Source organism: Peromyscus eremicus, chromosome 23 (assembly GCF_949786415.1).
Source record: "Peromyscus eremicus chromosome 23, PerEre_H2_v1, whole genome shotgun sequence".
Taxonomy (NCBI): domain Eukaryota; kingdom Metazoa; phylum Chordata; class Mammalia; order Rodentia; family Cricetidae; genus Peromyscus; species Peromyscus eremicus.
In genome coordinates, this window is record NC_081438.1 from 28,553,405 (window position 1) to 28,576,343 (window position 22,939).

Below are 22,939 nucleotides of genomic sequence, written 5' to 3' on the forward strand. Positions count from 1 at the left end.
GTACCTCTGGATGCTCTCTAATAACGGATACCTCCAGGCAGCCTCCTCAGACACCTCTTCAAGCCTGCTTCAGGAAAGACTTAGAGGTAGATTCTGTTGCAGTTTCAGATTATTGCCACTAGGTGGCAATATGGATCCTGCTGTGGGGTCCTAAAAATAGGTTTCTAGCAGCCTGTGAAGTAAACGTTTAAAATGTCTCTCAACGATTTCTTTTCTTTTTCGTTCTTTCTTTCAGCAAGTGTTTCTTTTAATTTATGACTCGCTAAATTTAACTAGGGTTGATTGGGTGAGCATGAGTGTGGTCTTGGGTGACAAAACTTTTCCTGGAGGGACAGGGAACCCACAACACACCAAAGTACGGATACTACCAAAGTCCAACCTGGTGAACCGATGAGTTGTATTGGGGTTGCTAACAACAATATGGGGTGGCCGGGCGGTGGTGGTGCACGCCTTTAATCCCAGCACTCGGGAGGCAGAGCCAGGCGGATCTCTGTGAGTTCGAGGCCAGCCTGGGCTACAGAGTGAGTTCCAGGAAAGGCGCAAAGCTACACAGAGAAACCCTGTCTCGAAAAACAAAACAAAACAAAACAAAACAAAAAAAAAAGAATATGGGGTGAGAGGTTACTTACTGGAACAGAAATGACTCAAAGACAGCTGCATCACATGAGGAACTGTGTATTAAAAGGTCTCAGCATTAGGAAGGTAGAGTACCACTGACCTAGGTCCTAGATTTTAGGAGGTCAGAAAAAGTAAAGGACAAAAGGGAGAAAGGAGATAGGGAGGCAGGCTTCCTCAGCAATTTTCTCCTTTTTCTTTTCTTTCTTTTTTTCTTTTTGTTCTTGTTTTGGTATGATTTGGGTTCGGTTTTGCTTTGTTGTTTTTCAGATTTTTGTTGAAGGTGACTTTTCTGGTCTTGTTTTGGGGGTTGTTTACTGTTGGTTTTTAGGTGGTTTTTTTGATGGGGTGGGGATTGTTTTTGAGACAGGGTCTCATAGAGCCCAGGCTGGCCTCTGACCCACAATATAACCAAGGAAGACCTTGAACTTGAGATCCTTACCACCTCTTCCTCCCACCTCCTGAGACCATGGGTGGTCAGTCATCAATACAAGTACTCAAGACATGACTATGAACTACATTCACAATGCTGTACAACAGATCTTCAGCATTTACCCATCATGTCTAGCACTTCACACTTTTGGAGCAACGTCTTCCCATGCTCAACAACTCATAATGAATAGATGAGACTTGGGAGAGCCTGTGTGGGACACATTGCTTGTCTGTTGGAATGAGATTAAACTCAAATGTATTAACCAGGCATGAAGTATGTGGAAATGTCTTTTTCTGAAAATCCTTCTTGCCTTCAGAAACTGAACTTTTGCTGGACCTTGCAACCAAGTTAATAACGTGCCTGGGAATCATTCAAAACTATGTACCTACCCTGCTGCCTTACTATGTACTCAGCCTGTTTAACTTGCCTTTAAAAGAACAATGTAACCGACCTCACCATGCCTTGCAATTCCCACGTAATCAGCATTTACAACCTAAGCTAAAGGCATAGCTTCAATCTTAAATTACGTACTCTCCCATGTCCCTGACCCAGAATGATGGGGGTGCAGGTTGTAATCGTTTGCTGAAAGCAACCTTAAACAAAATAAATACCCCATAAATGTTCAAAGCAACGTGTGGGTATAAAGACTGATAACAACTGTTTGTAGTTTCCTTGCTATTCTGGGCCAGGTGGGATCCATACAGTAACTTCTTACCTTGTAGAACGTTGTTAAAGACTTCTAGAGAAAGGAATCCCTCATGCTTTCTCATGCTGTGTAGCAAAGCTCTTCGTTAGGGACAGACTTCAGACACACACAACAAACAGGCCACAGACAGATGGAAGGCACAGAGATAAAAGTAGAGAATTCAAATTTGGGCTTGCTCTTAGTCTACACGACTCAAAGAGGAAGTCTCTCTATTCTTAATGCAATACTAATGCAGATGTACACATCTGTAACTCTAGACCTAAGGAGGCTGAAGGAGGAAGATTATAAACTGATGACCAGCTTAAGCTACATACTGAATTCCAAGCTACCCTGGCCTACATAGTGAAAATTTATTTAAAAATTATTTAAAAAACAACAGAAAAGATCAAATCTGCCAGACAGTGGTGACACACGCTTTTAATCCCAGCACTCAGGAGACAGCGGCAGGTGGATCTCTGTGAGTTCAAGACCAGCCTGGTCTCCAGAGTGAGTTCCAGGACAGCCAGAGCTATATAGTGAAACTCCTCTGTCTCAAAGCCACCCTCCCACCAAAAAAAGAAAGAAAAGAAAAGATCAAACCTATATAACACTGATATGGGTTGTTGCTGTAGTTCATGGGAGCTTTTCATTGATTCTTCCCCATTAATGAACAATGTCTGACTACTGCCAGACAAGGATCTGTATCTACTTGCCAAAATAATAAGATTTTAAAATCCTCTTTAATATTCTTTGGTAGGAATCAGTTCTGGGACTGGAGGGCATGTCTCAGTGGTAGAGCACCTGCCTAGAATCCCCCAGTGAGGGGCTGGGGTGTGGCTCAGTGGTAGATCACCTGCCTAGAATCCCCCAGTGAGGGGCTGGGGTGGGCTCAGTGGTAGAGTACCTGCTAGCATATGTGAGGTCCAGTTCCTGGGTTCCATCCCCAATACCTCAAACACACACACACACACACACACACACACACACACACACGCACACACGCACACACGCACACACGCGCACACACACACCTCAATTCAGATTCCACATTTTAAGGGCTCAGCATATACATGTGACTGACAGCTGCCCTTTTGGAAAGAACAGGAATCTTAAACAAAGAATCTCTGGGCATAGCTTCCTCATGTCCAAATCTTGATCTCTAGAATGAGTCCTGCATTTCAATAACTACAGATCATGAGCACTACTGTCTACTGTTAATTGCTTTTCAATGATCAAGACTGAGTTGCCAGGTCGGAAGTCACATCTGAGTCTTTACTTAGCATGAATTCCCTCCTAGAAAAGGCCACTGTCTTGACTATGACGATTAACTATTAACTGTTAACATTACATTCTTCACTCTCTCGATGTTCTCTCCCTGCATGCTCTACTCTATGTACATAGATAAATGGAATCAAACAGTCTTTGTCCTCTTGTGAGTGGCTTATTTCATTTGGCACAGTTGTCCTCAAACTTGAACTACGTTGTGTGATGTATCAGAATGTCCTTCCTTTAAATTTTTTTTATTTCATTTTTAAGTGTGTGTGTGTGTGTGTGTGTGTGTGTGTGTGTGTGTGTGTATGTATGTATGTATGTATGCGCATGCGCATATGAATGCAGATATTCAAAGAGTCCAGAAGAGAATGTCAGATGCCCAGGACCTGGAGTTTAAGGCCGTTGTGAGCCACCCAGTATGATACTAGGAACCAAACGCAGATTTCTACCAGTGAGTGCTTTAACCACTGGCCATCTCCCCAGCCCCGTGCCCTTCCTTTCTAACGGCCGAGTGCACGTGTGTCACATTCTGTTTAGTCATCTGTCAGGTGGTGGACACTTCACTTGGTGTCCTAATTTGTTGGTGTGCCAAAACACTGACCGGCAACTTGAGGAGAAACGGGGGTTTTTGGCTCACACAGCCCAAGGACAGCCCACCCTTGAGGGAAGTCAGGGCAGGAACTCAAACAGGAACCATGGAGGAGAGCTACTTACTGTCTTGATTCCTCTAGGTTACTTAGCTACCTTCCTTACACAACCCAGGGCCACTTGCCCAGGGATGGCAGTGCCCACAGTGGACTGGGCCCCTCCATACCGATTACCAATCAAGAGAATGCTCCCACAGGCCAGTCTGATGAAGATGATTCCTCCATTGAGGTTCCTCGTCCCTGGTGAGTCTGGTTTGTGACATGTTGACAAAGACCAACCGGTACCCTGGGGCAGTTCCATCTTTTGCCTATGATGATTCTGCTGCTGTGAACAGGGGTGTACAAATATCTTTTCACATCCTTGCTTTCAGTTTTCTAGCATTTATGCCCAGAAATGGAATTTGTGTCTCATATGGCAATTCTGTTTTTAAATGTTTAAAGGTTAGCACCATATTGCTTTCCAAGGGGTCTTCACCAGCAAGACACAAGAATTCTAATTTCTCCACATCCTTGTCTACACCCCCTTTTTGAGGTAGGGGTAGTTTCAATAGTTGCCACTGAAAGGAAAAGTATCCACTCGGGACCGCCAATACCAAGTTCTCAGCACAAAGGAGATTTATTTGCCCCAGAGGGACAGAGGGCAGGGAATAAGAGACAAAGACAGGAGATGGAGGACAAGGGAGAAGGGGAAGGGGACACGGGAAATGGGGAGGGGGATTTGTCCCAGAGGACAAAGGACTGCCTGCCTCTGGATAGAGGGGAGACAGAGGTGGCCCATAGGAAAATAGCGGTTTATAAAGGTAAGGGTGAGGCTGGAGAGATGGCTCAGAGGTTAAGAGCACTGCTTGTTCTTCCAAAGGTCCTGAGTTCAATTCCCAGCAACCACATGGTGGCTCACAACCATCTGTAATGAGATCTGGTGCCCTCTTCTGGCCTGCAGGGATATGTGCAGACAGAACACTATATACGTAATAAATAAATCTTAAAATAAATAAAGGTAAAGGTGAAAATCCCATGTTAGGATGAAGTGTTTACTTTTAATTGGGCATGTTAATGAAGTGAACCAAAGGGGGCTTCTGATTGCTGGACTTCAATACTTGGATAGCTAGACCTTCATAGTCAGCCTCAGGAGGAGGAAGTGGCCAAATAAGGGAATGGACCTTGGAGGCTAGCCTTAGGAATGCAAGCTAACGGATTTTAGCAAGGCAGAGGGAATGGGGGAGAAGGCTGGCCAGGGCCATGTTTGCCAGGACCAGGCTGACTAGAGTCCCTTCAGCCACCCCAACAGGTATGAGGCAGTAGTCTCTGAATTCTAGCACAATTCATTTGGTCACAGTTCCTGGAAGCATGAGTTCCTCCTTTCTTCTCTTCCTCCTCCCCCTCCTCCCCTCCTTCCTTCTCTCTCTCCTCATGTTCTTCCCCTCCCTCCTCCTCCCCTCCTTCCTCCTCCTCCTCCCCTTCTTCCCTCCTTCCTTCTCGTCCTCCTTCTCCTCCCTAGCATGATTCTGCAAGCCTGCCTGACCTGGCTTCTCCTTTCTTTCTACCCACACCCCACCCCTACCCCTTTTTAAAATACAGCATCCAGTGTAACCCAAACTGGCCTCAAACTCACTATGTATCAAAGGATGACCTTGAATTACTGATCCTTCCCCCTCCACCTCCCAAGTTCTGGGATTACAGCCATGCAATGCCACACCTGGTTTCTGTGGTTCTGGGGGTGGAAGGCAGGATTTCATGTATGCTGCACAGGCATTCGAGCATATAAAAGTTACGGTCCCCCGCTCACAAAATTACGTTTAATGACCTTTCTACGTGATTTTTAAATTTATATATTTTATATATTTATATATTTTATAAATTTATATATACTCGAGACTCATGTGAGCTAAAACTCTACCTACAGAAAATATTCAGTCACTGAGACCATCAGAGTTGTCTCTGTTTATAGAACGTCTGCCTTGGGCTGGGGAGATGGCTTAGGCGGCAAAATGCTTGCCGTGCATGCAAGAGGACCTGAGTTCATTTCCCCAGCACTGCACAGTTATGCAACCTTGGCACCGAATAATGGGAGCGCAGATTGTGAGTTCAAGGACAACCTGGGCTACATAGTGAGACTCCAGGCAAAAAAGTTTCTTCTCAAAGGCCTCTGGGCCTTGTTTTTCCTTCCAGCCATACCTCCCAGCACTACTTCTTCTCTGTAAATGGAAAAAGACTGGCTCTTCCTCCCTCCCCCACGTAGCCTCCACTGTGCGCCATAGAAATGTAGACGTTTATGAGTTGCCTTGCCTGGAAAAGTTAGTGACAGCAATTCTAGGATCCCTGCCAAGTTCCACCCTGAGTAGAAACTGTTGTCTTTTTTTCTCCAAAAATCTTCTCCAAGGTGACAAATGGGTCCTGTAGGAGGAGATAACCGGGAAAAGTGGAGGGTCTGACCACCTTGAGAGAAGTCCTTACAAAGAAAAAAAAAGCCAGACTCCATAGTGCAGGCTTATAATTCCGGCTCCTCAGGAGGTTGAACTGAAGAATCACAAGTTAAAGTCTAGCCTGGGCTACAGAGTGAGTTCAGTGCTTGCCTGAACAAATTAATGAGACCATTTATCAAAAAAAAAAAAAGTTAAAGTAAAAATCGGGCTGAGGATGTCACTCAATGATGGAGTGTTTACTGAGTATGTGTAAAGCTCTAGGTTCAACCCCTAATACTGAAATAAAGTATTGAGAAATAGACAATAGATGGATCCATAGGTGAGTGGTGGGCGGAAGAAAGGAGGGAAGGATAGATAATAGATAGATGTCAAAGATAGAAAGCTTTAATTGATAAATATGTAGATAGAGGATAGATTTAGATTATAAACTGATAGATGATGATAGATCATCTATGATAGATAGATGATAGATACTTGATAATAGATAGAAGATGAAAAGATAGATAATAGATGATAGGTAGGTAAATGATACATAGATAGATAGATAGATAGATAGATAGATAGATAGATAGATAACATCATTTTCAATGGACTAGTCCCTGGCTAGTCTCAGCTTTCAATGGTCCAGGAAAGAAATGCCCTTCTGTTGTACCCAGAGTCCCCCAAAGACCATCAAGAGACCGATCCAAATGCAAAAGCAAAGAGTTCTTATTTTAAACCTGGGTCTCTCCGTCCATCTGACGCAGCAGCTGAGCAGAGAGACCCTGAGTAGCAATGGGGCAGGGTTTTTAAAATGGTTAGGGGAGGGGATCGGGGGAATTCCAACTCTGTATAGTTACAAGCTCAGGACTGGTGCTTATTTTTTTCTTACCCATTTTCTCTGACAATTAGACATCCCATTTCTTATCTGTAGGAAACTTGCTCCCTCTAACAGCTATGGTATATAATCTATCATATCCTTTAGGTGATGGCAGGAAATGTCTGGAACTCATTTTTTATGTAGCTCTTAATTGTCTGAGTCTAGGAGCAAGACATCCCTGGTGGGTTCCCAGGGCCTAAGGGTGGAGGGGCAGGACATCCCTGGTGGGTTCCCAGGGCTTAGGGTGGAGGGGCAGGACATCCCTGGTGGGTTCCCAGGGCTTAGGGTGGAGGGGCAGGACATCCCTGGTGGGTTCCCAGGGCTTAGGGTGGCGGGGCAGGACATCCCTGGTGGGTTCCCAGGGCCTAAGGGTGGAGGGGCAGCACATCCCTGGTGGGGTTCCCAGGGCCTGCTGGCCCCTAGTCTGACCCTTCTCAAAGATGGCTGCAACCCTGTCATCTTCTCAGTTCTTAGTCACAGGGGTTTGAAATAGAAAACCATTGCTTACGCCATTTGCATTTGAGAACAAGTCAGTCTCCCGCCTAAGCCTCAGTGTCCTGTCTATGAAAGGAAGGACAATAGTCTACTGAACTGTGCAAATGTCAGAGTTAAGAACCCTTGCAGAGGACCCAAGTTCAGTTCCCAGCACTTATTAAAGTGTGGCTCACAGCTGCCTCTAACTCCAGCTTCGTGAAATGTTGACTCCTGGTTTTTGGATTCCACAGGCTCACTCTCTCTCTCTCTCTCTCTCTCTCTCTCTCTCTCTCTCTCTCACACACACACCCACACACCCACACACCCACACACCCACACACACACACACACACACACACGGGGGGGGGGGGAGATAATGAGTATAAATCTTGTTTTTAATTAAGCAGCTATGTGAATTAATAATATAACACAAAATGCAAATGGACTGGCATGATAACTCAGCTACTGAAATGTTTGCCTTGCAAGCATGAGTTCAATACCCAAACTCACATTAAGAAAAGAAAAGGGGCTGGGCAGTGGTGACGCAGGCCTTTAAGAGGCAGAAGCAAGCAGATCTCTGAGTATGCGGCCAGCTCTGGGCTCAGGGTTGGTGAGAATGGGGAGCACCATTATAGTTAAGTTGACATCATTTTTCTCTGCATGGTCCTGCAGACCATTTTGACAGAGCAGAAGCCCATGGAGAAAGTGAAGACCTCTGAGCTTGAGCCCTACTCTATCTGAACTCAGAATCTATGTCCCTAAGTGTTAGGGAGACCGCTGAGCAGAAGACTGCCAGTTCACAATCATATATTCCTCACCATTGTTGGTATTTGCCCTTTTTCTGCCACATGAGCTGCTTGCTTTTCCCTGCTTCTAAGACGGCCTTCAAGGGTTCTCCTTCCATGATCCACATGTTTGTCTCAGAGTTGCCATACACAGGTAGACATGAGTAAATTGTAGCACATGGGGAATAGACATGATGCCCTTGAACCATAACATGAGTAAACAAATTTTTATTAATATTAAAGTCTAAATAACAACCCACATTGAGAACACCATAAAAAGGAGTTAAACAGCTCTTTTTTGTGGCACCTCCTAGGCGGTTGGCTGTGTCAAGATGAAGCTGAATGTCTCCTTCCCTGCCACCAGCTGTCAGAAACTCATTGAAGTGGATGATGAACACAAGCTTCGTATGTTCTGTGAGAAGAAGCCCATGGCCACAGAAGTAGCTGCTGATGCTCTGGGTGAAGAGTGGAAGGGGTATGTGGTCCGAATCATTGGCAGGAATGAAAAAGTTTTCCCATGAAGCAAGGCATTTTGACCCATGGCAGCGTGCACCTGCTGTTGAGTAAGGGCCATTCTTGTTATAGACCAAGGAGAACGGAGAGAGGAAGCACAAGTCTGTTTGAGGATGCATCATGGAAGCCAATTTCAGTGTTCCTAATTTGGTTATTGGAAGAAAAAAAAAAAAAAGGAGAGGAGGATATTCCTGGATGGACAGATACTACTGTGCCTCGTCACTTGGGACCTTAAAGAGCTAGCAGAATCTGAAAGCTTTTTAATCTCTTTAAGGAAGATGATGTCCGCCAAAAATACATGGTCAGAAAGCCATTAAACAAAGAAAAAGCCCAGGACCAAAGCACTCAAGATTCAGCATCCTGTCACTCCTCATGTCCTGCAACACAAAGGCCGTCATATTGCTGCTCTAAAGAAACAACAGACAAAGGAAAACAAGGAGAAGGCTGCAGAATGTGATGAACTTTTGGCAAGAGAATGAAGGACGCCCAAGTAAAGCGCCAGGACCAGATCGCCAAGAGACGTAGGCTGTCCTCTCAGAGCTTTTACTTGTGAGTCTGAGTCCAGTCAGAAATAAGTCTTTAAGGGTAACAAATAAATGATCATGCCCTAAAAAATTTAAACAAAATTCAAGGAGATACTAAAAATGAAAACAACAATAAAAAAAAATTAGACAAAATTTAAAGAGATATTGACAGTGAAAAGAATAATAAAAAGAATTAAACAAAATGAAAGGCAATATTAACAATGAACACAACAATAAAAAGAATTAAGCATAATTAAAGGCAATATTAACATTGAAAAAAGTACTAAAGAAAATTAAAGGAAATATTAACAATGAAACCATTAATAAAAAAAGAAATAAACAAAATTAAAGGTGATATTAACATGAAAACAATGAGAGAACTAGGCATACTTAATGTTTATTAATAAATATTAATATTGAAAAAACAAGGAAAAATAATGAAATATAATTAAAGGCAATATTAATATTAACTTTGAAAACAACAATAAAAAGTTTTAAACACAACGAAAGGAGATACTTTCTCTAAAGACGGGAAGGACAGCTGGTCCTGGGTGGAACTCGGCAGGTAATAAACAATCTCAATCTATGTCAACATCAGGCAGAGGGAAAAAGGGCTCTGGTGCACCCAGTTGCACAACAGAAACTAGAAAGAGCCGCCCAGCATCTGGAACATCTGCAGCCACTTCTAGAGGTGGCTGTGCATCAGTGGGCAGAGGCTGGTCTGAAGTTTGAAGTGGTACTGGTCCAGCTTCTGGCATGGTTGGTTCCCCAAGGGCCAGGTCTGTGTCATCTTGGGTTTTCAGAAATTCCCGGGGCTCTGCCACAGAAGTTGGTCCCACATGTAGAGTCTCCACCATCCCTAATGCATCCTGCATGGGTGCCTCTGTATTAACTTCCCTGAGGAGTCCATCATCTAAGGCAGAAAGAGATGAACCATTAGTGGAAGTGCCCTAGAAGTTTCCATGATGGGGTGAGCTTCCCAGAGATGGCCTTGCTGGTTACACAAGGTCTGTTCATGTCAGAAAATCCCCAGTCCCCTCTCCCCACAACAGGACATCTCACCCGACAGGTGTCCAGCTCTGGTTCCAGGCGGGATATCTGGACAATTCCCTGGTATAACCCATCATCGAAATTACCTCAGCCTTCCTAGGAACCTACCCCAGGCCTCCTCACCCATTTTACAGTCCTGCTCCTCCAGCGCCTCCCCTTGGAGAGTGAAGTCTTTTGCAGGCTCATCGGGCCATAGATATTTCACGAGCCTCTTGGCCACGGCAAGGTTTGGAGACCTGAAGTCCTGGGGTTGTTTTGACGTCCATATTGATAGGAAGGATAACAAGGCACTGCAGGGAGGACCAGGTTGGAGGGAAGTAGAGTCAGAAGCCTGGCCTCACTTCACCAGCACAGCAGTGTCCCTTAGATGAGGAAAAGGCTGCCCAGCCCATGTGCTGCTGGGCATGGTGGTCAGGAGTGTAGAGCTGTATGGACAGGGCTCGAGACACTTTCTGTCCCTTGGAGGAGGGACTGGGCAGACTGGGCTGGGCTGTAGTGGGGATGGTTTCCCCTAGCCCTTTAGCTTCCGTCAATCCCTGTGCTCCTCAGGACCAAGGAGATCAATGGAGATTTATTTCTGTTTTTCTCCACCTGCACGTGAAGTCTCTGGTACCATCCCTCTAGTGGGAATCCCAAGAGCAGGGTGACTGGTAACAGCTCAGTCCTCAACCCTAGCCACCCCAGACATCCCACTGTGTAGAGGGGCTCTTACCTCCCTCGTCACCCAAGCCAACTCACTTCCTTTTTTCCTGATCCTCCATACAGTCTGGCTGCAAAGGTCCATACCTGTGGCATTTCATGAGGGTGTCACCACTAAGGCCATGTGTCCCCAACCCACCAAGGGATCTAGAAGGAGCTACATGAATCAGGTAGAGAAATAGAAGCCAGGAAGGGGATGAGGGTCCTCAGGGCTCCTTGCAATGTTCTGACTTCCATGGTTAGGGTCTGGGAAAGAGCCTCTGGTCACAGCTCTCAAGGATTGTCACACAATGGGTAACCTAAGCTTCTCCTTCTTGGTTTTTTTTTTGTTGTTGTTGTTGTTGTTACAGGATTTCTTGGGTGGCCCCAGGGACCCTTATCTGCTTCTGTTAGTCCCATCAAACCTAGATAGTGTCTAGAAGCTTTTATACAAATGGGAAAAAGGCTCTGTTCAAAGGATAAGAAAGGATAGTGTTTGACACTTCTTGGGAAAAGTGAATGACAATCTAGTGTTGTCTCCCCTACCCCTATCTCTGGCCATGTCATCTTGAAGGTCCAGGCCCAGGACCAATGATACAATAATACTTGTTCTGTGAGAGCATACAGTCCCAGAGAAGGGTAGAGACATTCTAAAACCAAACAGGAGGCTTGAGAGCCTGACTTGTGTGTAGCCACTCACGTGTCCATAATTAAGTCCAGCATCTCCCAGGTGGTCACAAACCTATGGTAGATAGTCAATATTATACCTATAAATAGGTAATTCCCATCCTTATAGGCTTTTGGTATATGATTGATAACGTCTTTCATATAGGTTGGGCTCCGTGGATCAAATATGGGGCCGTCTTCCTGAATCCTGTCATCCTGAGGAAAGACCAAGGAAGGAAGGAGGGTTTAAATGTGAAATCTCAGAGACAATAACAACCCATTACCACACACTGAAGTGAAAAGCGAGCATAAAAGACGTTTCTCAGTGTTCTCACAGGAACACAGACCCATTCAGGAACTGCAGTGGATCAGGGGGACCGAAAAGTCTCCTGGCTGCAGGCTGGCCTGTGTTACCTCATTTTTCCTACAGGAAAATAGACAGAGGTGTGCACAAATACTTCCCAGCACACGTCGGAACCGGCCAGGAAGCTTTGGTTTTTGGCGGCGTGAGCAACCAAAACACCCGAAGCAAGAGAACATCCTTGCTCTTCTAGTGCCTCCAGAGAAGTGAGTGAGTTGAGGCTGCTGTTGATGGCTGGTTACCTGGTAACCAGGAGCCTGAGTTTCATCTGTAATAATACTAAGGAAGTGAGGTCACTTCCTGGGGCCCTCCAGTCAGCACTTCCTCCACATAGGCTTTCTCTAGGGCTGACCAGGGCTGCCATCTTCTCTCCTGCCTTTCCATGTGTACAATGGGACACAGTGGTGTCCATATGCCCATGCCACACACTGACCTGGGAAGCCTGGCTCCAGCCAGACCCTCAACTTCAAGAAGGCAGAAGAGGTTTCCCAACCATTACCTCTATACCACATGCATTCCAGGAAAAAAGTAATTTTCTCTTAGGGTCTTCCCACTGTTCAAAACCTCCTCCCTGTAGATCATTCTGGTGTTGATTTCCTAGTGTGTCATCTTTTGTATATGATCACAGATTCCCTATACCTGAGAAACCCCATACCACTGTCACCAGAGGTGAAGGAACAAAAAGGCACTGTGCCCATGTCCTCATACCCACACAAGGGCACACAGAGGACCCACTTACAAAGTGCCTAGGTACATGTCAGTATAGAAAAGGCCATGCTTAGATGGCCTTAGGGATATTTAGGTTGAGGTTAGTGTTAGGGTAACAGACAGTAGCAAACTGTATGCGTTCATGTTTAATCGTGCTTTTCAATTATAGGTAGTTATGACTCATCATGTAGGTGCTGGGAGTGGAATCCAGGTCCTCCAGGAGGGCAGGCAGTGCTCTGAACTGCTGAGCCATCTCTCAGCCTCTCTCCTAACTTTTTGATTGTTTGCTTTTTTTTTTTTTTTTTTTTTTTTGGTTTTTTGTTTGTTTGTTTGTTTGTTTTTTTCGAGACAGGGTTTCTCTGTGTAGCTTTGTGCCTTTCCTGGAACTCACTTGGTAGCCCAGGCTGGCCTCGAACTCACAGAGATCCGCCTGGCTCTGCCTCCCGAGTACTGGGATTACAGGCGTGCGCCGGCACCACCGCCCGGCATTATACTGAATGATTGTTTGCTTTTGAGACAGGGCTTCTCTGCTGTCCAGCATGGCCTCAACTCAGAGATCTGCCTGTCTCTACCTCCTGAGTTTTGGCCTTAAAAGCTACCATGTCTAGATTCCTTTCTCCTAAATTTTCACAACTTACTTCAATTACCTGAAATTTGAATCCTTCCTGATTCTATTTGGAAATCAAATGTCAGCAGCAGTAAATTTGCTGCCTTCATTTTAAATGCCCTTTTTTTGTCCTGTCCCAGTTAAGTTGTTTGTGTGAAAAATGTGCAGTTGGGTTCCAGAGGGTGCTGGGGATCAGTTCCCCTGTGGTTTTTCCTGTTTGGAAAACAGTGTCCGGCTTGCCTCTGGATACAGAGTAACCATTCCTTGACCCCTGCTGTTAGAGGTCCATATAAGCCCATGTTGGTATGAATAAAGAGAGCTGCTTCCCTGATGAACTGAAACTGGGTGTCTAGAGTGCTGTTTAACCTCAGTGTCCTTCATCAGATTTCGTGCTCCAGCTGCGCGTGTCGTGGCAAGTGGAGGTCCCACTGAGATCTGGAAAGGGGTAAGCGAACGAAGCTCACCCTAAAAGGAGGGGTAGAGGTCTGGAACATTGGTACGTACCATGGGTAATTCTACTGCAAAAGCTCAGTTGGCCACTGAGGAACAGGAATTAAGTCAAGTAAGCAAGGAACAGGAATTAAGTCTAGCACCGCACTCACATTTGCGGACACCATAGCTGAAGCAAGTCCTTGGTTTCTGACGGGAGGAGGTTTGACAGATAAATTTCCTACAGCTCTCTATGGAGAGTTGTGAAAGATGCTCTTCTGACTGATAAAGTGAAAGTGAAAGAGCAACTTTCAGAGTGTGAGCAAGCATTTGCTAACGCTCAGGAGGCCGAGATGAATGAATCTTTGAAAGGGGAAAAGGAAGAGGTCGAGGTCCCCTGTAAAGAGTGTATAAGGATATTTGTGAAAGATTTAATGGATGAGGAAGAAGACGATGATCTTGCCTCTGTCTCAGATTTAGTAGAGGAGGAAGAGCAGCTAGAAAAAGAGATAGAGGAACTACAACAGAAGTTGTGTCATGCAAAAATGAAAGCACAGTCAGCACCTTCTATGCCTCTGTTGTCTCGGCCCCTGCCAAGAAATCCTCATTGGATAGGGGAGGAAAAAGAATCAGAGGACAGATATAGGCAAAAAAAGGGGGTGATGTGGCATGAAACATATCCAGTAACTGAAACTCAGAATCAAGCTGGACAGGTGGTCCGGGAGCATGTTCTTTTAACTTTCAAAGAGATGAAGCAGTTGAAGGAGGCAGTGAGCAGTTATGGACCACAGGCTCCATTCACTGTGACTCTGAATCATTTTCCGCTAATCATTTGATGCCAAGTGATTGGCAGCGATTGTGCCGAGCTGTGTTATCTGGGGATGATTATTTACTATGGAAAAGTGAAAATCATGAGAAATGCTTAGAACTGGCTTACATAAATGCTCGAGCTGGACAACCCCAGAGAAATTATGACATACTCACGGGATCAAGACAGTATGCTAACCTTCAACAACAGATTTTATATGATCTCGGTACCTATGCTCAAATAGCTGCTGCCGCAGTGCAAGCCTGGAAATCACTACCTAATGTAGCTGCAGGAGAACAGATATCAAAAGTGCTGCAGGGCCCTTCTGAGCCATATGCTGACTTTGTCTCACGCTTGTTACAGCTAGCTGGAAAGATAGTTGGGGACTCTGATCAGGCTATGCCCGTTATTAAGCAGTTGGCTTACAGTCCTAGGATGTGTCAAATGTATGTTGCAGAAGCCTTATCTCCCATAAGGAACAAATATCCAGAGACATATATCATACATTATGTGGATGATATTTTACTGGCTGCACGCACACAAGAACAAGTGCTGCAAACCTATGCAGATTTACAACAAGCACTTGCCAGTACTGGACTAGTTATAGCACCTGAAAAGGTGCAACAGAAAATGCCATATCAGTATCTTGGTTATACTATTCAGCAAGTAGGTATTGCTCCTCAAAAGTTACAATTTAAAATTTCAGAATTACAAACCTTGCATCAATGGCAGCAATTTTTAGGAGAAATTCAATGGCTTAGACCTACATGTTTCAGATAACTACTGGAGATCTAAAGCCTCTTTATGATATTCTTAAAGGAGATTCTTCACCTACATCATTATGGGAATTAACCCCAGAAGCAAAAGCAGCATTGGCTCAAGTAGAACAGGCTTTATTAGATTTACATGTTCAGCAGATAGATTATGGCCGGCCTTTACAATTACTAGTCTTGCCTTCCAAATTTTCTCCCACTGGAGTGTTTTGGCAGACTGGGCCTATTTATTGGGTTCATCTGTCTGCTTCACCTACTAAGGTATTGAATCCTTATTATGAATTGGTTATTCAACTATTGTGGAAAGCTAAGGAACTCAGTTTGACTACCTTTGGAAAGATGTTTGACAATCTTGTATTGCCTTATGTACAGGAAATGTTAGACACTTTGCAAAAGGAACATGAATCTTGGTGTTTGTTTCTCTGTACCTTTTGTGGCCAGACAGATAATCATTATCCTAAGCATAAACTTATTGAAAGTTTTAAGGTTTGTTCATTTATTTTTCCCAGGGTAGTAAAACAAAGCCCTCTTAATAATGCAAGGACTGTCTTTATGGATGCCTCTGGGAATGGATATGCAGTGATGGTTAGTGAGAACATTACTGGACGAATATCTACTTCCAATATGTCTGCTCAGCAAGCAGAGTTGTTTGCCTTACAGCTAGCTCTTGAAATGTTTCCTACAGACGACCTTAATATCTATACTGATCGCTGTTATGTAGCTAAGGCCATTGTGGTATAGAAACTGCCCCATACATAGGCCGACACTCTGCTGTGCAAAGCCAACTTCAACAAGTTCAACTATTAATCTGGGCAAGGAAGCATCCTGTGTTTGTTGGGCATCTTAGAGGACATACAGAGTTGCCTGGTCCACTAGCTGAAGGCAATAAAGTGGCAGATCATTATACTCGATGGGAGGTACAATTGGGTGCCATGCCATGAATGTTCAATTGTTTCCCCGCTGTTACTGCCTATGATAATGCTCTACAATTGCATCGTAAATTTCATGTTAATGCTCAGACCTTGCAACATCGTACTAGTTGTTCTAGACTTGAGGCTTTATGTGCACCATTTATTCATGTGCCTTCTCTGGGTGTCAACCCTCGAGGACTTATCTCAAATGAGATTTGGCAGACTGATGTTACTCATATTTCTAGCTTTGGACCATTGGCCTATGTGCATGTGTCAATGGATACCTTTTCTCACTTAATATTTGCCTCTCTGCATAAAGGAGAACGTGCTCAAGATGTTAAAAAACATCTAATTTCAGCTTTTTCCTATGTGGGGGTTCCTTAGCATATAAAAACAGATAATGGTCCTGTGTATACCAGTGCCAGCTTCACAGGATTTTGTAAACATTGGAATATTATTCATAAGACTGGCATTCCTTATAACCCCCAGGGGCAAGCCATAGTGGAAAGGGCTCATCAACATCTTAAAACCGATTTGCAAAAAATAAAAGAGGGTGAGATGTATAGGGATATACAAGGACCTCAAGCTTTACTTTCCATTACACTTTTTACTTTAAATTTTTTGCTTGTTGATAGCAAGGGAGTTTCAGCAGCTCAGAGGCATTTTGGTGGCCCCTCTGTCTCTGATGCTAAGGTGCGATGGAAGGATTTAGCCACCCGTACCTGGCAGCCTCCTGCACCTATGTTGGCCAGAGTGAGGGGAGCTGTGTGTGTTTATCCTTCAGGTGCTGAAAAGCCCATTTGGCTCCCAGAAAGGTGTATATGCCTGGCAGAAGAGATTGATAAAAATGCATCTGTGGATACTGTGGCTGATGATGATGCCCATGATGATGCCTCAGGGAGAAGCTGAGCCGTTATGGAGTTTAGTAAGAAATCCGCCTGTGTTACTGCCTGTGAGTATTGATAGCCCTGCTTTTTCCTGCTGTATTTTCTTCTAATTGGACAATTGGTACTGCTGCCAGCAATGTAAAACTCCAAGACAGCTGGCAAGAATAATACCAGTGATATCTCCTTGAATCTGAAAGGCAGATTTCATGATTGCCTAGTCCTGAGTAATACTTCTTTGGCAGACTTTGTAGGTAATTCCAGCATGTCTCGTGTTGTGGGTCTCCCAAGTGCTCCTTTCCCTTTTGTTGTTTGGAATGGTGATGTGGGAGGGGAGGGACTACTGAACTGTTCAGTTCTAAATTGTAGCTTGAATAATTGGTCCCATGCAGTGATTGTGAGAATACCTGCATTTGCAGTGATGCCTCTGGAGAGTCCTTCTGATCAGTTTCCGCTGCAACTGAAGAGGACAAGAAGAGACTTTGGCATTCCTGCCCCAATTGTTGCGGCTGTGGCTGCATCTGCTGTTGCTGCTACAGCTGCTGGGCTTGCATTATCTCAGACTGTTCAACAGGCTGCCGTTATCAACACATTATCTGAGAGGGTGGCTGGTGCCTTGGACACTCAGCAAACATTGAATGGACAATTACACTTTGGAATTCTGATGCTTAATCAGCAAGCAGCACTGTTACAAGAACAAATAGATATGTTGTGGATACGCCAACATATGTTACATGCTTATGGAATGTCAGAAGTTTGTATAACCCCTCATGCAGCTTTTAATGCATTGGCCAAGGTTGCAGAATTGAATGCTTATTTGCGAGGGCCTTGGAATGGAACATTTTTGAACTATACAATTCAGTTAGCACATGCTATTGTAAGGATTGATGAAACTAGAGTTGTTCCTGTAAATGAGCAGACCTGGTGGTCATTAATGTCTAATGCTGTTGGGTGGATTACTAGGTGGGCAGGGTCTGTTTCCCTCTTATTAATCTGTGCAGGTGGTATGGGAATTGGGTTATTTCTGCTATGCCAATGGCAACGCCAGTTCACTCGACACCGACAGCAAGCCCTTCTGGCCATGTCACCCTCTGAATCTGCACAAGTGTGGTTACAGATAGTACCCAGAGACGGGCAACTCCTGTGGTCCTCATGCGACCTAAGGCAGGGGGCATAAGGGCAGCCCCCTATGACGGGTAAGTTTGGGGATTGCAACAGGTGACCTAAGGCAGGGGCTATCTGATCTTCCACAGGCTGTTCTAGCTGATGTGTTCCTTTTGAAAATAAAAAGGGAGGACATGTCGGCAGCAGTAAGTTTGCTGCCTTCATTTTAAATGCCCTTTTTTTGTCCTGTCCCAGTTAAGTTGTTTGTGTGAAAAATGTGCAGTTGGGTTCCAGAGGGTGCTGGGGATCAGTTCCCCTGTGGTTTTTCCTGTTTGGAAAACAGTGTCCGGCTTGCCTCTGGATACAGAGTAACCATTCCTTGACCCCTGCTGTTGGAGGGGTATATAAGCCCATGTTGGTATGAATAAAGAGAGCTGCTTCCCTGATGAACTGAAACTGGGTGTCTAGAGTGCTGTCTAATCTCGGGGTCCCTCGCCAGATTTCGTGCTCCAGCTGCGCGGGTCGCAGTAATCAAACTCTGGATACTGTCGAAATCAGGAGGTGGGGACCCCATCCACTTTTAAAAGTTTTTTTTTTTAAATAATACCTACCATTGAAGGTACATGATATCTACAACCAAAAATATAAGAAAAAATTAAGGTTTTAGAAAACAGAAAATTTCTCATGCTTTTGGATTGATATGAATAAAATAAACTGTCTCTTTTGTCAAAATCTATCTAGTGATCTTGGTAATACCTATGAAAATTCCAATGATATTCTTCACAAAGCAAGAGGAAAAAATCTACAATGCATATGATGGCTAAAAAGACTCTAGGAAAAAAATAATCCAAAGCAGGAAAAAACACTGCAGGTTATCAGAACATTTGATCTCAAGACTTGGTTCTAAGTGGCAGGAACAGCATGGTACTATCAGAAAACAGAAGAGTAGACCAGTAGAATAGACAGAGGACACAGAAATGAAGCCACACAGCTAGAACCACCCTGGTCTTTAACAAGATTTTTGTTTTTTATTTATATGTCTGTGTCCAGGTGTATGGCAGTGAATGGGAGTGCCCTTGGAGGACAGAAGAGGACTTTGGATCCCCTGGAGCTGGAGCTACTTACTGGTGGTTGTGAGTTGACAGATTGGATACTGGGAAGCAAACCTGTATCCTATGTCAGTGCAGAAAGTTCTCCTAACCATTGAGCCATCCTTCCAGGCCCCAACATACTTTGGACAAAGATGCCAAAAACATACATTGAGGAAAATGATATTTTTTGAATAAGTAGTTTTGGATATTCACACATAGAGGATAAAATTAGATTCTCATCTCTCCTCCAACCAAAAGTGCAGTTCAGATTAGACAAAGACCCTAAGGTGAGACCTGAAACCACTAGAGAAAAAGCTACAGAAAACAGCTCAATATATGGGCATATGCAAGAACATTCTGAGAAGAAATCCAGTACACAATATATTCCAAGAACTCAACAAATAGGCCTCCAAAAATTAAAAATCATGCTCCATTAGCAAGGAAGCAATCCCCAGCATAAAGAGACAGCCTGGCAAATGGGAGAAGATCAGTCCGCAGATTAATATCTAGGCTCTGTAATGAATTTCAAAACTTGAATATCAAAAAATCTTCCAATTAATAAATGGACAAGTAAATTGAAGAAATACAACTATAATTTCAAAAACTCCATAAACATTTGAAAAAAAGGGGCAAATACCACAATCCACTGGAAATATAAATTAAAATTGTGTGGTGATACTATCTCATTATAGTCAGAACTGTCATATTAAGGAAACAAAAGCTTCCAGGGAGGAGGTGGAAGTGAGCTCTTATACTCTGCTGGTCAGAATGGGAACTGGTGCAGCTGCCATGGGAATCAATATGGGGGCTGTTGGTGACTTCCCAAATTCTTTGACAAAATATCTGAGAAAGGAATTTGAGGCAGGATGGTATATTTATTTGGGCTCCTGTTGAATGGTTTAGTCCATCCTGGTGGGGAAGAAGTGGTGCAGGTGTCTGAAGTGGCTGATCCCATTGTCTCTTTGGTCAGAAAGCAGATGAATCCTGTTGCTCAGCATCCACTTCACTTCGCTTTTGAAGCAGTCTGGAACCCTAGCTCATGAGATGGTGCTGCCCAGACTCAGCGTGGGTCTCCCCTGCTCAGTTTACCCTCTCTGGAGACAGCCTCACATACACACCCAGAGGTGTGGCTCCCAGGTGATTACAAATGTAGCCAGAGGGAGAGGAAGATCAATCATCACAGGAGGTTAACAATAACAAAACACTAAAGCTGTCATACTGTCCAGCGAAGCCACTCCAGGGTCTATACAAAATGAATCTAAGTCACATTGTCACAATGCATACGTCCACACCCCCGTTCAGTGCGCCCACACTGCTGCACTGTTCACAGCACTGTGGAACAAAAGATGTCACACCTAACAATGGGATACCTGCTGAGGAAAGCTGCAAACAGGGAGTGGAACCAGCCCAAGAGAAAGAAGTATGTTGCAGTCAACAAAGCTAAAAGCAGTTAAGAGATCTGAAGAGCATTTTGACATGGGACACGGAGATAGAGAGTTTGGAAGTTTGCCCATCTGGTTTTTGGTCTTGCTTTTGTCCGGTGTTTCCTCACTCTACCACCTTCCCTACATTTTGGAATGCTAATGTATATCCTATGGCATTATATGTTTTAATTATGTAATCTATTCTTTGATGTTGATTTTGTAGGGGATTACTGTTAGGAGATTGCATGAACCTCAGAAGGGTGAATCTTGGACTTGGAAACATTGTTGATATTGTGATAGACTATGGGAACTTTTGAAGTTGGTCTAAATGCATTTTGTATTATGATATTTTTACAAGCTTTTGGGGGCCAGAGAGTGGACCTCCGTAGTTTGAATGTAATTGGCCCCCATAAGCTCCTAGGGAGTGGCACTATTAGGAGGTGTAGTTTTGGTGGAATAAGTATGACCTTGTTGGAGGAAGTGTGTCACTGTGGAGTTGGGCTTTGAGGTCTCGTATGCTCAATCCATGCAAGTGAGACAGACCACTTCCTGTTGCCTGCACAAGATGCTGAACTATCAGCTACCTCTCCAACACCATGTCTGCCTACATGCCACCAATCTCCCCATGATGATTAACTCTGAAACTGTAAGCCACCCAATTAAATGTTTTCCTTTATAAGAGTCATCATGGTCATGGTGTTTCTTCACAGCAATAAAAACTCTAAGACAATATGTAATATATATGTATACACAACTTGTGGAATACATTTTTTGTTGTGTGTGTATATACAGTTTCAGGGCTGACCACTCTGCATTAGACATTGAATAAGGGGTTCAACCCTGGGAGAAACTAATTCTCCTCTCAGCAGTCATTAGGTGCCTGTAGTCCTTTGTCTAGGGGTGTTCTACATCAACATGTCCGTTGATACTGCTGTTGTCCTGGTCTTGTTTATAGAGTCATTTTTAGGAGAAACTGTTGCAGAGCAAACTTCCTGGTATTTTAGCTTTCACAAGCTCGCTTCCATATTGGTACCTGTTCAGAGACACAGCTGTGATGTAGATGTATCCGTTGGTACTGGTCTCCCCTTGACCCACTGGTTTATTTCCGCATTGTGTCCAGTTGTGGTTTCTGTGATGGTCTCCACATGTTTTGTAAAGAGAAGAGTCTTAAATGAGGGATAGTAGCTTCACTTATCTGTGGATATAAGGATAAGATTTCAAGTGTAGTAAGGAATTATGCTAGTCTAGAAAAGTTGTGCTGGTAGATTCTTTTCTAAGGTCCATGACCTCACTAGCTCTGGGAAGCTACTCTGAGTAATAACAGCTTATGAAAGAATTTATATTGACTTACAGTTTTATCTTCAAAAGCAAAAATAAAGCAGAGAGGATGAGCTGGAAGTGAAGCAAGACCATTCGTGCTCAAAGTTCATCCTTTGTTAGGTACATCCTCCAACAAGGTTCTACCTTTTACAGTTTCCCTAAACAGTGTCACCAAATGGGGACCAAGTGTTCAACTATGGGAGCCTGTGGGGGACGTTTGTGAGACCAGCCTGATTTCATAGTGTCTGTACTAGTTTATGCCTCCACCCACAGCGCATAAGAGTGTTTCTTTCTGTACATCCACATCACTATTGCTTGTCACTTGTATTCATGATCATAGCCATTCTGCCTGGAGTGAGATGGAATCCTGAAGTAGTTTTCATCTGTGTTTCCTTCATAGCCAAGGACATTGAATACTTTTCAAACTGTTTACTGGCTGATTGGGATGCACAACTTTAATCCCTGCACATGGAAGCCAGGGGAAAGTGGGTATGTGTGAGTTGCAGGCCAAGCCTGGTCTGCACGTGGTGAGTGCCAGGACAGTCAAGAAGTACATAGAGAGACCATATCTCAAAAAAAAAAAAAAAAAAAAAAAAAAGAGTTTACTAGCCATTCTGAGATTATAAAATCAGGAGCCTATGTTAAAAAAAGAAGCTGTAACCTTAACAGTAAAATATGGTTGGAGTGCAGAATGTTCTTTTCCCCAGGTAGCTTTGTAGAAAAAAAATGTATAAACCATAAGTGAATGCACTTGAAAGCAAGGACATGAAAGGGAACGGCTTGGCATGTACACATTACCTCTACAGAAAAGGAAAAGGCCTGGGTGGGATACTCTTGGCTCTGTTCATATGACCAAAGATGATAAGACATACCACCAGCTGAATTTCCTCAGTGT

The 22,939-nt window shown here is 44.0% G+C and overlaps 1 protein-coding gene and 1 pseudogene across 3 annotated transcripts in view; one reads left to right on the forward strand and one right to left on the reverse strand.

Moving 5' to 3' along the window:
* On the forward strand, positions 1–20,220 carry LOC131898196 (small ribosomal subunit protein eS6-like; annotated as a pseudogene).
* The window catches only part of LOC131898197 (uncharacterized), a 16,155-nt gene continuing 2,827 nt past the window's right edge, over positions 9,612–22,939 (reverse strand). For 2 of the 3 annotated variants that reach the window (XM_059249304.1, XM_059249303.1), the window contains 5 exons: positions 21,758–21,919; positions 11,659–11,840; positions 11,019–11,066; positions 10,389–10,570; positions 9,612–10,143 (listed from right to left, as the gene is read on the reverse strand). In XM_059249304.1, coding sequence (XP_059105287.1) covers positions 9,809–10,143; positions 10,389–10,570; positions 11,019–11,066; positions 11,659–11,786 — 693 coding nt within the window. In that variant the 5' untranslated portion in view covers positions 11,787–11,840; positions 21,758–21,919 and the 3' untranslated portion in view covers positions 9,612–9,808. Of the gene's footprint in view, positions 10,144–10,388; positions 10,571–11,018; positions 11,067–11,658; positions 11,997–21,757; positions 21,920–22,939 lie in introns of those variants that run through there. The other variant, XM_059249305.1, reaches the window with a different exon arrangement.